Source organism: Scardinius erythrophthalmus (assembly GCF_964197995.2).
Source record: "Scardinius erythrophthalmus genome assembly, chromosome: 20".
NCBI lineage: Eukaryota > Metazoa > Chordata > Actinopteri > Cypriniformes > Leuciscidae > Scardinius > Scardinius erythrophthalmus.
Window position 1 is genome coordinate 26,658,437 of NC_138240.1, and position 18,188 is coordinate 26,676,624.

The window sequence follows — 18,188 nt, forward strand, 5'->3', positions numbered from 1 at the left end:
AACATCTTTTCATCCTGCTTCACACAAACATATTAGGCAGCACAACAATGTTATAATATTATTATTATTATTATCAATATTGATAATAATAAGAAATGTTTCTTAAAGGGTTAGTTCACCCAAAAATGAAAATTCTGTCAGTAATTACTCACCCTCATGTTGTTCCAACCCTGTAAGACTTTCGTTCATCTTCGGAACACAAATTAAGATATTTTTGATGAAATCTGAGAGCTGTCTCACTCCTCCACAGGCTTATGGACACTATAACTTGCTGGCCCAGAAAATGTATTAAAGACATTGTTAATAAAGTCCAAGTGACTCCAGTGGCTCAATCTTAAGTTTATAAAGCGACGAGAATACTTTTTGTGCGCAAAAACAAACAAAAATAATGACTTTATTCCACTTTTCATTTCCTTCTCTCTGGGCCTCGAGTATTTTCACGTAGTGTTTTTGTGCAGCGCGTCTGTGTTGCACATCACACACGTCACACACATGATCAGTGTCGCCCAATAGTGAGCCTACGTGGTGACGTGCAACATAGACGCACTACGCTATTACACTACGTGAAAAGACTCGAGGTCCAGAGAGAAGGAAATGAAAAGTGGAGTAAAGTCGTTATTTTTGTTTGTTTTTGCGCACAAAAAGTATTCTCGTCGCTTTATAAACTTAAGATTGAGCCACTGGAGTCACTTGGACTATATTAACAATGTCTTTAATACATTTTCTGGGCCAGCAAGATATAGTGTCCATAAGCCTGCAGGAGGAGTGATCCAGCTCTCAGATTTCATCAAAAATATCTTAATTTGTGTTCCGAAGATGAACGAAAGTCTTACGGGGTTGGAACAACATGAGGGTGAGTAATTACCGACAGAATTTTAATTTTTGGGTGAACTATCCCTTTAAGCATCAAATCACCATATTCAAATGATTTCTGAAGGATCATGTGACACTGAAGACTGAAATAATGATGCTGAAAATTAAGCTTTGCAATCACAGGAATAATGATATTTTAAAATATTGTATGTTAAAGTAGAAATTAGTTATTTTAAATTGTAAAACTATTATACAATATTACTATTTTTAGTGTATTATGATCATATAAATGCAGCCTTGGTGAGCATAAGACACTTCTTTCACAAAAAAAAGATTTTTAATCGAATGTAAAAAAAATTATATATGGGTGTGTTCACACTTGTAATTCGGTTTGCTTGGTTCGTTTGGTCCAGACCAAAAAAAAATTAGCGTTCACATTGGCATTTTAACACTGAACCAAAAGACAACAAACCTAAAGGCATAGGGATATCTTCACAACCTGATTTGTCGGCTTTAATTACGTATATTTCACTAACAGAGCAATCACACCAGAGTTCGTTTTAATCGAACCAAACATGCCAAGTCTGAACACACCCAACCAAACCGGTTAATCTCTGTATGTTTTACCTGGTGATGAATGTGCAGTCATGTTGTACACTCTCTTCTAAATGAACCCCATTCGTAGGGTCACTGGATACAGGCTGACTGTTGTGTCGCCAGTGAAGGGTAGTGACTTTGTCAACCAGGGAAGCAGTGCAATGAAAAGGAAGCCTGTCCCCCTTAAACACGACCTGCCGCAGCGAGGGTAACAGAGACAGCGTGTGCAGCTCCAACGGACCCTCTGAAGAGCAAAATTCATTCAAAGATAAACATAAAGATTCACAGAGAAAAATAATATTCAGTAATAAAATAAAGATTTATTGAGATCATAAAATCAGTGCTTTTATTCAAGGACACATTACATTGATCAAAAGTGATATAACGTTACAATAGATTTCAATTTCAAAGAAATTCTGTTCTTCAAAGGACCCTAAAAAAAAGATCAACAAACATATTAAGAAGCAGAACTGTTTTCAACATCAATAATGATAAGAAAAGTTCCTTGAGCGTCAAATCATAAGAATGATTTCTGAAGGATCATGTGAGACTGAAGACTGGAGTATGGCTGCTGAAAATTCAGCTTTACTGGAATAAAATACATTTCAAAATTACAACTCTCAGAATGTTTGGCATGATTATGGATATGACAATGTTAATATGTTTGGTCTTGGCGGAATGGATCTGCTACTCTGGTGCTGCTGTTGGTTGTTGCTTGTTGGTTATTATACAGTAAGTACGGGACTTGCTACTGCCAATACATACACAATACATTGCTGTGAGCAAGTAAGACATGATGCGGCTGTACAAAGCAGTATTGTCTGCAGCTGTGCCACCCCTCCGTAACTATAGGGGGCGGTGTAAAGCAGTTTATACAACAGTTCGACAACACAAGTACTACTGCTGTACAAAGCACACATGAATTACCCATAGCAGATCTACAGGTGGAGCTGGGGAAGGTGGAGGGTTTAATGAAAGCACACTGCAATCTGCTACAGCAGATGCTGACCACGTAGTTAAATTTGAGCAGCGAGCTCATTGGATAACGAAACAGCAGTAACCAATCAGCTGTGCCCTATCGAGAACAATGTGATTTCAAGCAGATTGAGTTAAGGACTTCTCAGCCTGCGCCATTTAGAGTTTCATGAGAGAACCTTGTATTCAAACAGAAAAGATCTTTTAAATTGTAATAGTATTTCACAATATTACTGTTTTACTGTATTTTTCATCAAATAAATGCAGCCATCATGCCATGGTGAGTATAAGAGAGTTCTTTTTCCAACCCCAAACTTTTTAAAGGCAGTGCGTTATGCATTATTTGAAAAATTTGTGTTAAAATCTGACAATGTCTATGTAATCAAATGTGAAGTGGCCATTCTCACATGGCCTCCTGTTATTCTGGTTCTGCCCCTTTTTGTTGTGGACATTATGTGTAGGGAGATTAGGCCTTCGGTTCTCTATGGATCAGAAATTATTTCTGTGTTTTCATCCGTTTTCATCTTTAATCCTAATAGACTGCACTGTTGGACATCTGTTAATACCCGAAGCAAGTTCAAACGTATTATTTCTCATTCACAAATAGCAGGAGGTGTAAGAAAGTTATTTGGGTGTTTTGTTGCCATGTAATCATTTGAAATCAGCTTTACTTGTGAAACAGCCTGGGTGAATCAGACTCTTGTCGAGGGATGAGGATATGTATTCACAACAGAAAACCCACAGAGGGATCTTTCCTAGTCGGTCACAGCTATGTGCTTCTGGCCAACATAAATATGTTTAAGGGCAGCGGAGGAAGAGATGGCGAAATGAGCTGATATTAAAAGAGTAACAGGAGCCCCGGTTTGAGGCCCAAGACTCGGAAAAATGCAACATATGTCTAACAAAAAAGATCAGATGAGGTTTAACAGAAAGTCACTGAGAAATATAATAAGACCCCAGTGGCAAAAGTCAGAGAAATAGGGAATTTTTAAACAAATATGCTTGATCTAAGCTGGCTAAGACACATGGATTGAGCAACATTGCAATTTAGACAAAATACCAAGGCTGGTCAAAGACTGAATTACTTCGAAAATTGGAATTTTTTATAATTATAATAATAATAATAATTTATATATATATAAATTTATTAAGTAAATATATTTGTAAATTCCATGCAGACGTGCATACTGTATTTACATAATTGAATATGATATTGTATAAGATTGATATTGATTTTGCTCACCACAGCTGAAGTCACTCTCCCTAAGGAGACGTAAGGGTTTGTTTTGAAGCCTTCTGGGATACGCACAGAGTGTTTCATCCCCAAGCCGAGCGGAACTGCTGCGGAGAAAGCCTGGGACCCAGCGCAGACCGCAGTCACATGACAGGAACTCGGAATGAAAGTTTCTAATAAGCACACAATTGGAGGTAAGATTTAGATAAAGCTTGTTGTTCAGTCTTAGACACTTCTCTATCTCCTAGATCTTAAAAGGAATTAACCGAGTAAAGGAGAGTTTCAATTTTATGATAACACCACTGTTAATAGTCCACAGAAGTCACATTTTATTTATATAAATTCTGCTGTAATGCAGCTCTTAAAAATGGTTAATAATAGCGGCATTCATTATTCAGCTGAAGTCAATTTAGTGTTGATTTAGCTCAGTTCAATAATAAAGTTATTATCAACTATGAAATGAGTTCAATTCAGCTATACAGCAGCTCTGCAGAAGACAAGAGATATTCACTTTAATTCAGTTCAATGTTGATTCTTAGTTCGGTTGTAGTTGCCTTTGGTCTCTAAAACTTTCCAGCCCTTTTACATTCACAAACAGCAATTACACTTTGCATGAAAGGTAATATTTGAAAAAGCATAATAGGGGCACTTTAAAAAAAGATCAACATCACTGACAGTGGATATGCGTGATCTCTCAGGAATACCTCAATCTAAAAAAAATTATGATTTATGAGCATATGCACCACAGAAGCATTCACTTGAACTCACACCAGCTTTAGAGAGTGCAACTCCATGAACACATTTGGGTCCAGAGAGGAAAAGATGTTTCCAGAGATGTTTCTATAATAAAAGAGCACAAATGAAACATTTCATTCATTGTCTAAATATGACATCATAACATCATAAAATGCATTATTTGCAGTAGATGTAGTGCATCATATCATCTTAAAAACTAAAACTGTCAGACATTGGTTATCCTGTAAAGAGCGCTTTGTGTGTTTTAGCCTTCCAATAAATATTTGTTTCAGAAATAATGACTTACAATTTAGTGAGGTTGGTAAGTCCCTGGAACATTTCTGAAGTCAGGCAGCCAATTCGGTTACTGGATAGGTCACTGTACAGATTACAGTAAATGAGATGCACTGTTATTTTGTGTTCCAGTTCTAGCAGACATAATAGATCTGTGCTTCAGAAAATTAAAAACATCATTATTCAGCGGTCATAATACAATGAGCAATGGTGCAACTTTGAAACTATAGCTTTTTAAACTATAAGCTCATTTGTTCAACTGCAGTCAAGCAATTTCTCAAAGTGATTTTGATGTATGATATTGGATGTATGAAGCAAGTTCCAAACAGAGTAGGAGCAGGTACTATAATGTGCTCCATTACCAATACTTGTCTTTATTTAAACTATTATGTGAAACCTAATACACTTCTTTTTCCTTGATAAGTGTGTTTGTACTAGTGTTGTAGCACTCGAGTCCGGTCTTGGTCTCAAAACCATTTTTTGTCTTAGTCTCGCCCACATTTGTACTCAGTTTTGTCTTGGTCCCAGACTAAGATAAATCTTAGTTTTTTATCTCAAGACCGGTCTAGATCACAACTGTGTATCTGGATATCACTAAATTGCCAGTGCATTGTCTGACTTATTTGCTATAATCATTCATTTGATTGGATGTAAAACTTCCTGCTTCAAATGCAATCAATAACTTCGATACATTTCTAATTTGATTTCTTTTGTTATCAAAAAACGAGGGATTGTGTCAAAAACGTCATAAAAATGAATACAAATGCCCACAAAATTCAAGATATGATTGCAAAAAAGCACTTGTATGAGATCTTGTTTTTAATAGTATAACATTATATAATTAAGCAATATCACAAGAGCAAGAGAGCTGTTTTTACAAGTGAGCATGATTGCAAACACATTATTGATATTATGCAATGTTCAATAAGCAAGAAGTTAACATTTGAGACAATTGTTTTATAGACAATCTATTTCGGCAGCGAAAATACTTCCAGACAAATCCATAGAAGAACTGTTGTGAATTTCCGGGCAACACACAACAGTGTTTCTATACTGAATAAATCAGCATGCTTTGAAAAAATCGGTTAAATAAATGATTCAGTGACTCGCTCATAAAGTGATATGCCGCCACCTACAGTACTGGCGATTTAGTTTCATATTTAAAAGTATCAAGAAAGTTAATTTTCTTGCGTATCAAGGTTTAAGTAATTTTGTTAGTGAAAATGATTGCAATATTTATTGTTAAAAGTGTGTAACTGATGTCTTGTTATGAAAACGGATCATGACTTACAGTTTTCGAAGAGCTGTGAGACCCAGAAAGGCTCCAGGTATGATGGTGCTGATTAAGTTATTCCTGAGATCCCTGAGGAAGAGACAAATACAGAGCGGATCAACTTAAAAGTTATGTTTAAATAGATTTCCCATGGATTATACTGATATCAAACCCTTTTCATTTGCCTTTAATTCTTGAACTTAATATATTAAAAAAAGACAGATAAGATGAATAGATACACATGTGCTTTGAAAGAAAAGGAAGTTACATGTTTGTATAGGTCGAACATTACTGAAGTACAAAAAAACAAGCAGGTCATAGCAGCATAAAATAACATGAAATAAAATATCAAACACTTTTATATGCCATTGACCATACGACCCTTGCCCTGCCTTTAACGTTTTATTTGTCCTGCCTCTGTTTGAGATAGGAAGAAAATCCCTGCATTTTTTAAACCTCAAACCACACCTGGTCCTGAGGCTCAAAATCAAGACAGATCCCAGAGCAGAGAAAACAGACAAACATCAGAGGGATTCAGGAGAAGGAGAAACAGGAGATGCCCTATTTAAACCATGGACACCAAGTGAATCTTCCCACAGTAAAGTTACACCTTCAGGAGTCAAACTGTAAATATTCATTTCCAATACAAGCTTTGAAGGTAATGCTTCAGGCCACCTCTGTCCTGGCCCAGATGTTTGCTTATGTCCATGTGTTTAACCACTTATCAGCATATTCGCCCATCAAAATATGGATTCACACACTAAATAAAACTTTTAAAGATGGTGTAACCTCTAAAAAAGAATTATGTTCACTTCTGTTGAACTTGCTGGTTGAGCCATTATGAGAAATGAGTTGACCTTCATCGTCCCCATAATTCCCTGCTGGCCAGTTAATACAAATAAATTAAAACATGCAAGAGTTTCAGAGGTTAATTTGTACATCATTAAGCTTGTTGCATTAAGGAAGCAAATAGGATTTCATGCTAACTTTAAATAAAAAAATATTAAAACTTAATTTGTTACTTTAAAAACTCCGAATGGCTTCGGCGTGATATATAAATGAAATTTCACATAAAATAATAGCATATATATATATATATATATATATATATATATATATATATATATATATATATATATATATATATTATAAAGTATGTTGTATATACAAGTATACTTTATATAGTATGCTTACTTCTAAATTAAAATGTTATTAATATATTATTATAAATAAGCAGTCTATAATCTAAATAAATATTGCTATAAATATTATCAGCATACATACATATACATACACATACACACACATACATACATATACATAAATGTAATTTCAAATGTATTATAAAGTATGATGTGTGCTAATGTTGTATGCTTTATATAATATGCTACATTTTAAATGAATAATTACGTAAACATTATTATAAATAAATACAATTTTTAATATTAACATTACCACAAATTATATAATATGTTGTAGCTCTGAATTATGTGGCTAATATTTCCTAACATTGAACAAACAAGCAATAAACCTCAATAATAAAGCAAGCGTCCTCTGTCCTAATGTATAGTTTTTCCAAGCATAAATCTCTGTCAGTGCTGGTATAGCAAACAACACTGCAGCATGATATCATGTGCTGAATATAAACATGAACATTACAACAGCTTGATAACAGATATACTGTATATTATTGCAGGGAACCAAGACATTTACACCGGCTTGACAGAATGCAGTAAAGTGCTAGTCTGTCACATCTGTATGGCCTTGTGAGAGCTACATGATTGACACATTAATAGTTATCAGAGTGAATATGCGAGACAAGCGGAGGGGTACAAGGTGAGAAAGTGACCACAGGAGAAAGTTATGCACTATTAGGTACACGTGTTTGAATTCCTATGACTACGAAGAGTGCGATGTCGGGGTAAATTGGATATATTGTAGAGTATTCCGGTCTATGAATGTGAACTGCTGAATGAACCTGCTCACAAATGCGTGTGTGTGCCAGTAGCAGTGCTCTTGGACAGGGAACAATAGCTGTTTCCTGGCTAGCGTGTCCTAACCCTCATTAGCACTGTGATGAAAAGGGAGACTCTACCCACTGTTTCCTCACACACACACCGCTAGAGTAAAGGTCAGAGCAAAGTGTGCTCTCTGTGTGTGAAGATCAACACAACGGCTCACAGACACTCTCTTATCGCTGAGATGGGGAATGTGGAACAGGGAGAGTTCTCTTCCTAAAGTCTGGAGCGTGCGCACGCGCACACACACACACACACACACACACACAATGCAGAACCACAATGTCAGCATGGCTGGATTGATTAAAAGCCTCATGAAATCATGAGTTTTGATGACTCAGAAGTACTATTTATTTTGATGTGTTGACTTACATAATAAAGCGCATGCAAAGAACTTGATTATGTGTTTAGTGTATATTTAAAATTCATATATTTTAAATGTTTTAAATTTCAATTCCAGCATTACAAAAGTGTAAATACAAATATATTTAAAATGCATGACATACAAGTTTCAATAGAAGTGACATTAAAATATTTACCATAAAAGCTTAGGCTATCAGTACATTAAGCAGTACACTTTAACCATATTTCACAGACAATGGGAGCAATTATGAAATTACATTTTAAGTTCAAGTTCAAGAGTGACACAGTTGGGTTCTGGAAGTAAAAAATGGATTTTAAACGATAACTTATTAACCTTTAAAGACGGACCTACTTTGAGACACGAGGTTGTTCCATTATCCATCATATTTCCTTCTATTGAAGCTGTTGGCCACAGTGTTTCAACTTAGTTTTCATGTTTAACAGCGGATGCATGGTTAAAAAAAAAAAAAAAAAAAAAAAAAATACATTATCCATGATGCTGCACAGAAAATTTCCACCAATCAGAGTCAAAACAAGCAAAACGCACCAAAATAGCTATTTGGCTCCGCCCACTCCCATGAAACACCGTAAAGGACGTAATAGAGTCCTAAACTCCATACGCTCTCAAAATAGTTAAATATTTGAATATATGTGCATATTTTGCAACTTAAAATATATTGTTTATAAATATATAATCTTTTAATACATGTAATTAAATATATAAATATTTAAATAAATAATTTATAATCTTATTTAAAAAAAAAATATTTTTAAACAAGTAGTTTTATATTTCTCTATCGTTTTTAATTCGAATATGCTGTTCGCAATGCTTCATGGGATTGTAGTTCTTTCCATCACTGAAGCAGTTAAGTACACAGTCTTGTACCTTTGTGTTTTTGTCTGATTTTCAAATACTTTTTTGCTTCAAATCAAAGTTTGTAATGTTATGATTCACCTCGTAGCTGGTTGGCTTGGTTCATGGCTTATGGTGCGTTCAAGTCATATCGGAAAGATCGCATTTACGAGTCGAACGCACATGAAAGCCATGACAATGACACAAATGCGAGTGGGAAGCTCAGGATTTTCTCCGATCCTTAGGAGTTGGGGGCGTGTCAGTGAGAAACATGTGGAATATCACAATACTTAAAGGTATTTAGCAGTGACATTGACATTTACAACAAAGTAAGACAACACAAATTGTAATATAACAATATAATATGTAACAATACAATTTACAGTGCCTTCATAATCTAATTAAAAGCATAAAAAGGCAAAACACACCTGAAGCACATTCTTTGTTCTTCATTTTCTAGAAGCAGAGTTAAAAACCTTGCAGTTTTTAGTTAATTAAAACCGCTATCTTGCTCCCACGAAAGTGACTTGAAAGCACCCAACGTCATAAACACGACTTCCCACCTCATAAATACGAACTTCCATGGAAGGCATAACCGCACCATTATAACACTTTAACAAACATATTTTTGAAATCCCTATGGGACAAATGAATGGGAAAAATACTTCTGGAACCAGCGTCGTAAAAAAACTGGGAAGGCACTATTGCGCTCTATTGCATCTAAATATAAATTTAAACTATATGTGAATTTTCATTTCAAGTGTCTGAAAACATTACATTCAATTCATACTTAAGTATATTCTTTTAATAAAGTATATAATTTCCATGATGTGCACTCCTTTTTAAAAGTGTGCTAAAGTGTTCTTTTTTCACAGCAAATAGCAAAACATGTTCATGGCGTTGACGTAAACTAAAGTTGTTCAAAAACCCAACTTCCTGTTTCAATCGGAAATGAGTCAATACAAGACAGAAAACAGCACCCCATCAAGCGATTTCATATGGGTCTTTAAATCACTTTCAAACCAAACCAAAGTCTGGTGAATAATTTCTGCTAGCACGTGGTTTAGTTAGACCTTATGTAAGAACATGATGATAGGTCTTCAAACATGCAGATGTTTTTAGACGAGAAAGCTATGACACATTGCTACGACTGACTGAAAGTTAAATTCTGAACAAAGCGACAACATCACAGCCCATAAACTAAACCAGTCAGCTAGGTAATTAATCACAGTGGGAAAAAAAAAAGAAAAACCTTTGATTTAAAGCAAAAAAGTATATGAAAATCAGAAAAACTAGTCATACTGTTCCATTAAGCATTGCAAATGATATAATCAAATTGTACAATAGTCTATTATATGATTTATTGATTATTGACTTCTTGAGAGTATATATATATAAAAAAAAGTTTATTTCAAAACATTTAGACACACATTATCCTAAATATAAGTTGGTTGCATTTTCATGGTAACAGTGAATTGTCTGATTACTGGATCTCTATTCAGGAGTGAGTCATTTAATTAAAAGTTGATTTATTTAATGATTTATTTAAAGTTGAAATCACTCTAATTTGTGGCTTCCCCACAACAATATCTCATCCCTTAACAAGCTCAGAGCTCAAGTTCAGTCTGTCTTGATTGTTGTTAAAAAATCTGTTTCACATAAAGTGATAGTTCACCCACACAAGAAAATTCTGTCATCATTTCTTCACCCTCAAGTTCTTCCAATCCTAAATGAGTTTCTTTCTTCTGCTGAACACAAAAGAAAATATTTTGAAGAATGTCAGTAATCAAACAGTTGATGGGTCCTTTTGACTTCCCATAGTATGAAGAAAAAGAAGGGGGAAAAACTGTTTTCCATCAACCAACATTCTTCAAAATATCTTCTTTTGTGTTCAGCAGAAGAAAGAAATTCATAAAGGTTTGAAACAACTTGAGGGTGAGTAAATTATGACTAATTAAAATTTTTGGGTGAACTATCCCTTCAAGGAAAATAAATGGGATATTTAATTTTGGACTGTTTTGCTCTATGTGCACTATCTAGATTTTTGAACAAATTAGATTTAATGTCATTGGCGAGTAAAAGTAAAACAGTAAATTTAAAAAGAAACTGCAACATAACACATGGCTTTAATCAAATTGCTAGAATGACCTCACTGATACAAAAATACAATAATAAATTAAATGTATTTGTCAAATATTCCTCATATTAAGCCACCAAATTAATAATATTGAAAACAAAAGAATGAAACAGTAATGACTGAGACAGGTACATGTTCAGAGCAGAGTTTTAATATGAGTCTTCATGGTTCAGAATCAACATTTGTTCTGACAAGTTATATAGTTCCTTAGTTTATGTAGGCAGGTTTACAGAAAACATAGTGCATTTGGCACATTCGGTGAGAAAGATATGGTGAGGTGTGTTGCTTTGTAGATGTAGGTGCAAATAGTGGAAGCCATTTTGGTGCCGCATGTCTTTTCCTGTCCCTGCACAGAGGTTGTTTCTCGTTTATTTTTACGGTTTCCTTTCCCTCAATTTTTTTTAAACACTGTTTTTCCCATATCGCCGGAGTCCTGAGTGTGTGTGTGTGGGGGGGGGGGGGCAGAACTGACCCCATGTAATGGCCACACAATGGGGTCCTTATAACGCTGCCTTGAAATTTACATCGACCCACTCCTACCTAAACAGGAAATCTGGATCTGCCTACTTCTTATTTTTCCAACTCATTTCCTGCTTTTCCTCTCCTTCCTCAGATTATTGGAATAGTTTTCCTCTATCCAGTCCATCCTGAGTCAAAGGCAACAGCATTTAACTTTCTGTTGCATTTGTATTGAAATGATTGCAGCTTATCACCCAAACCCACACAAAAGCATCTATCATCGTAATCTGAGAATATATAAAATGTCTGTCATAATTTTAATAACCAGATAAATTAAACCAATATATATCAATACCTAGTTCAGGACTGGCCCTTTAGACTGAAATATTCAGCATATTTCAAGAGCTTGAAATAAATACACATGTAATGTGAAGTCCAGACCGTTTCCTGACCAGGATTTTCACTAAACTTATAAAGACAAAGTGCACTTTTGAAGAGTTGCATTTCTGTGGCTTATGTTGATTATATATTTGTTCAATGGCAGAAGGAAGGTACTACGCCAAGATAAACGTTGGGACCGGAATTGTGGAAAATTGCTTGGCCCTGTGCTTGGAGCATGTACGCTACCAGAAATAAATTAGGCACATGGATAAAAAAAAAAATACCATTTGTGCTTTTAGTATATTGCTTCAGTTGGACTCTGTATCATCTGGAGGGAGGTTTACTGTCAAATCATTTGAAGAGACTCAAAAGTAAAAGAGAACTAATGCCAAAACCCAGTTTTACTTCATATCATTTTCAAACAATCTTAGCATGTGTATTTTCTCTATTAGCCAAAGACTAACAAGTGTATATTTACATCTACTCATTTAGCAGATGCTTTTATCCAAAGCATCTTACAAATGAGGAATACAACAAGCAAAATATATAAGAAAATAAAAATAAGTGATAGTAGAATGATGAAAAAAAAAACTAAATAAGGCAAAGAATTGCCAGATACAGATACAAAAGGAACATGAGAAGAGGAAAAGTAATCAATCTATGGTCCAGTCAATGCCAGTCAACGGCTGCCTATAAATGACAACAATCTGGCAAACTAACTGCAAAATAAACAATTCACCCACTGAGACATCATCACTTCACATACAAAATATAATTAAATAAACTTTTTAAAGCAATTAAAAAATAGTTAAAACACATGCGATGACACTTTACTTTGAGTTTAAATAAAAAGTAGTGTACTTAAATAAGAAATGCATGCAATACACTCTGCCCTTGAGTGGCCTTTTACTTCAGAAATATTATCTGCAAGTAGGTTTTTTTTTTAAGTTAAGTTTTTTTTGCAAGCAGCACACCAGCTCCAGACAAACAATGACACTCAAAACTGTTAAGCTAACATTACAACAACAGCATATCTTAGTTCTGAGAAACAGCAAAACCAATGTTACTCATAGAGCAGAAACAGCGCAACCTCTGCGTCCATTTTCAGGCCTTCTTTAGTCTCTCCAGTGCTGGAAAACTTCCAATATTAACACGGGTCCGAAAGCCTGATCATAACCCTTCCTTTTACAGTGATATCCCTCTGAACTTTTCTCTTTTGCTATGTCTCTCAGCCATCTCTAACAGTCTTTGATCCAAAATTGGTCCAAAATTCCAAAATTGTCATGCCCTTCACTCGCTAACTTCCCTCCATCTCGTTCACTCGGATTTACGTCATTGCTCACGTTGCATGAGTGCCCACTACTGGCGGAACCTTTGCAATAAGCTGAATTGGGAACGTGCTAAGCCCTTGATCACTTAGAATCCACTATGGGGTTGATTTATTTTATTTTTTTTCCCTTACGAAATTGTTTAATGCAGCATTCTATATGTATATAGGTGTGTTTGAGTTGTTTAATAAAAAAAATAAGAGTTGTTTGTGGTGGGGTAATTAAACGCAATATGCGTAGACATCACAATCATGTTGCATTGTGGTATATGGAGCTGCCTGAAGTGTACATATGAAGTAGACTTGACCAAGGGAGCAAGGGTCTGTCCATATAAACTTCCCTCGTCACTTCACGAAGTGGAATGCACTTCAAAATGGCGGCAAGTATTACCCCGAGGGGGAAGTGCTTAGGGAAGTTTGCAAGTGCGTGTCTAAAAGTGGACTGCAACGCAGCCTTTCTTCAACAATCTCCCTCTTGCTCTCTCTCTCTCTCTCTCTCTCTCTCTCTCTCTCTCTCTCTCTCTCCTCCCCCATCATGTGTGGGTACTCCCCCTACTGCTGATTGGTGCTGTTGTAATTATCTGTGCGACCCACTTTCAACAGCGTTTCCCAGAAATTGCTTACTGCACCTTTTATATACATAAGATTGGCACATTCAATACAATTACGCATCCTTTTTTCCCGCAAGGGTATAGAAACATGCAAAATATGCAAAACCAACCCGATCTCACAGCAATTTATGTATTTTACGAGGTGGCTAATTCGTACGAATTCATATGACCTCACTCGTATGAATTCATAAGATTTTTGCTAATTCGTACATACAGGGTATTTTACGAGTTGCCCAATTCGTATGAATTTGTACGAATGACCTACCCCTGACCCTGCCCCTAAACCTACCCATCAATGGGGTTCAGACAAATCATAGCCACCTCGAACTCACTCGTATGAATTGGTCGTGAGATCGCGTTGGCAAAAACAAGTATTTTGAGAGAGTGGGGAGATTGACTATTACATAATTTGCAGAGCTTAATTGTGAGAGGAGTGAGAGGGCACTGAATGAGTTATTTTTCGGCACAATTTGCTCACCTCTGATTGGTGATTTTATTTGCAGAATCATTGGTAATTCAGATTTTTACCCGGAATTTTGCTGTTAAGCACAATTTTAAAAAAAGAAAAGTTAAAGTAATGCACAATTATGGCTTCACCATAAGCATGTGCCATTATTAACAATCTCGTAGCTCACAGTAGGTCTATCTTTGAAGGTTTACAAGTTATCATTAAAAATCCCCTATGGGGAAAATGAATGGGTTTTTACTTCCAGAACCTGACTGTTGAACTCTATAATAATACATTTTGCTTCATTTTCCATAAATCCAACTCTATCAATATATTGGAAAAGATGCAATTATCAATCGAAAGTTCTGAATGTTGGGCCGGCACACAGTATTTTAAGATTATAGCACTGAAGCGCTGTCTAGGCCAGTGTGAGTACAAAGAAACAGCTGTCTGACAGCAACAGAGCACAATATGAGTGAATGGATGAAGGACAATGACCAGCTATGTGTGAACACTGCTGCATGTGGGTGGACTTCGAGATCGAGTCAGTCTGGGTTTTAGGAGGGCAAAATGAAAAGGATTTCTTGTAGATGTGAAAGAAGGAAACAGAGAGCAAATGCAAAAAAAAAAAAAAAAAAAAAAAAAAACCCAAGTTGTTAATTCAGCTCAGCTGTGCATTTCACAGACACGGTGGAAATGCCCTCCCCAAAACGACTCTCGTCTGCTCTTTCACCGACTTCTCTGTACAAACGTACGTTCTGTCACTCCATCCTGCTTTTGCATTTCTTGTAAAGCCCAGACGCTATCAGGTCCCGCTAGCAACATAAACACACCCACACTAGCACACATATACACACTCACAAACACACCCCTTGCCTTGAGTTTATCTAATAGTCACATCTGGAGTCTATCAACCCCAGCGGTCTGCCCCCCTTCTTCTTCCTCACACACTCCTCTGTTCCTGCTCTGTCCCGCACTTTTAACACTTTCTTCACCGTGTCGCTACTGGACATGAAGCCTGAGATAACTGAATATTCAGTCCCTGCTGTTAGGCGTGTTCATTGGCTCAACATCTCAACAAGAACTTGAAATGAACTCTGGAAGAAGAACTTGGACTGTTGTTGTGCTGTGGAGGAGTTTTTGAGTAAACAGTGAGGCCTAGTAAATCAAGTCCAGTCAAATCAAGGCTAGTGAAACTACTGTCAAATTTCAGTTATGATATTTCTTACAACTGATATGTGTATTTTTTTTTTTTCACTTTTAAGAAACATTCTTCTTTTTACAATTCAATCAATTACTGATGGATTAAATCAAGTCTGCCCAACTGTCCCTTTTTCTCACTGAGTTGAGTATCTTTTAAACATACTTTTAAACGTACTTTAAACAAATATATACTTTAAAGAATAAAATTAAGTGTGAACTGAATGTAAAGTCACTTAACTACATATTAATTGGGTTACACTTTATTTTAAGGTGACATTGTTACAGTGTAATTATACATTTAAGTACCAAGTAATATTAATTAACAACATGTACTTACTAGTGAAGGTAGGACTAGTTTGGTTGAGGGTTTGTTGATTGTAATTATGTACTGTAAAATAAAGTGTTACCGTTAATTGCAATTAAATTAAAATGTAAATGGTTTAAGTTTATATTTAATACAATTAGTTGAAGTTAAGATTGTTTATTGACCTACTTATTTAGGATTAAGTACATCGGTAACGCTTTAGATCACAGCCCAGAAAGTACTGCGTAATTAAAACGATTTTAAAGTGTAACTTTCGTTAATTATACCTATAAAGTACTTACATGTAAGTATAAGGGAACAAATGTAATTGTTTGGAAAATAAAGGTGTAACAACCAGGATAATTAAATGATTTATACTGTAAGCTGTTTATAACTAAGTTATTTGAAAAACAATTTAATTCAAAACAGATTTACATTTTTCTTTTAAAAGTGCTCTTTTTAATCAACAATTCTTTTCAAATGCTTAAGTCTTGACAGTTAGTAGCACATTTTGTCCCCCCATTTTTTCTCTTGCTTGCTTCTTCCTCTTGTTCCTCCTCTTCTTTTTATTTCTTTCCACTGATGAATCTGAAGAAGAAATCATGTCTCTAGCTCTTTCTGTGTTCGTTATTAAAAGAAAATGCAATACACCCAGAAATACGTCCTCACCATTTACTCATCTTTTACCCTCATGCCATCCAAGATGTATACGACTTTCCTTCTTCAGATTAACGCAAATGAAGGTTTTTAGAAAAATAAAAAATAAATCTCTGGGAATACATATAATGCAAGCTCATGTGTTCCTAAAAGTTGGGGCATCAAACAGCATATACTGCAATAAGTGCAGTAATCCATGCTACCCCAATGGATGGATCAATGTCTTCTGAAGTGAAATGATAGGTATTCGTAAGAAAAATTACAATTTTTTTAACTTTTTAAACTGTAGACTATCGCTTCAGACCAACTGTAATAAGTTGTTTGTCAAATAAAGTTTTCAGAGTCAGTGATATTAGATTGTGTGTATGTATTTGTATTGTACTTACCCTGTAATTACATGGAACAAGAGGGTAACAAGCACCACTTTAATTTACGGCCCGCAATGTCACACTTACCCTGTAAGTTGTAACTACATGAATCAAGAGGGTAACAAGCACCACTTGCCCTGTAACTACATGGAATAAGAGTATATTTCCCAGTATTTAAAAAAAATTGCAATAGTTTTAGCTTTCCTTGCCTTGAAACATATAAGCCCAAACTTAAACATCTGCACTTTTGCTATCAAAAAATAAATAAAAAATACATAATAATAATAATAATAATATGTATAAATGCATAGATATCAGTGATGCGCGGGTCAATGTATAAACAACCCGCACCCGACCGACGTTTTCAACTAACCTGGCCGCAACTCGGACCGGAAAAAAAAGAAAGAAAATATTGTACCCGACCCGCTTCCTGACCCGCATTTTTTAAAAGTAGTAAATGCTCATCGTAGCGTCATTGGGCCATAGACGTAGGAACTAGGGGTGCTGTATGATATAGCCTAGTGTTATGTAATAAAGGCTTGATTTATTCATTTATTTCGTTTCATTTTCGTAACAATTATGCTGCATGTGTTTATCCAGTCTAATCGAAGTGTGCGTCTCTCCCCCGACTTTCCCAACAAAAATCCCGCCCCCTCTCAGCCTAAAAGTAGCCTATTAAAATGGTACAATGGCATTGCTCAGTTCAACGTGTTGGGAAATCGGGCATTTATTCAAAAGTTAATAACGCTCAACATTCAAAAGGTAAATAAGGATTTCCCACTTGTATTAGTAGGCTTAGGCTATTTCGCCACGTGGATGCCCAATTGAAGCTCTCACAAGCACAACATTTGTGTTTTTGCGGAGCTTCCACTCCCCAGTCTTCACCTTTTCACTTGCCTCCATCTCTACCTGCAGACTGAGCTTGTGCGTCATAAAAGTGTAGGCCTATGTAGTTCATAGAAAATTGTGTCTAGTAGGCTACTATATAAATTACAAAGGTTTAATTGGCATCTTTATTTCAAACGACCCGACCGACCGCGACCCGAATATCATTAAAAATATTTTTGGATGACTCGTAACCGCGGGTGACTGCAGGCACCCTGCTCATTTTGGATCAACCCGCGCATCACTGATAGAT

General features: G+C 35.6%; 1 protein-coding gene across 1 annotated transcript in view; it reads right to left on the reverse strand.

Moving 5' to 3' along the window:
- Positions 1-18,188, reverse strand: part of adgra2 (adhesion G protein-coupled receptor A2) — a 96,327-nt gene that overhangs the window by 21,324 nt on the left and 56,815 nt on the right. Inside the window, exons 3-7 of the mRNA XM_081349342.1 lie at positions 5,940-6,011; positions 4,662-4,733; positions 4,388-4,459; positions 3,629-3,792; positions 1,441-1,654 (exon numbers count right to left, since the gene is read on the reverse strand). Coding sequence (XP_081205468.1) covers positions 1,441-1,654; positions 3,629-3,792; positions 4,388-4,459; positions 4,662-4,733; positions 5,940-6,011 — 594 coding nt within the window. The remainder of the gene's footprint in view (positions 1-1,440; positions 1,655-3,628; positions 3,793-4,387; positions 4,460-4,661; positions 4,734-5,939; positions 6,012-18,188) is intronic.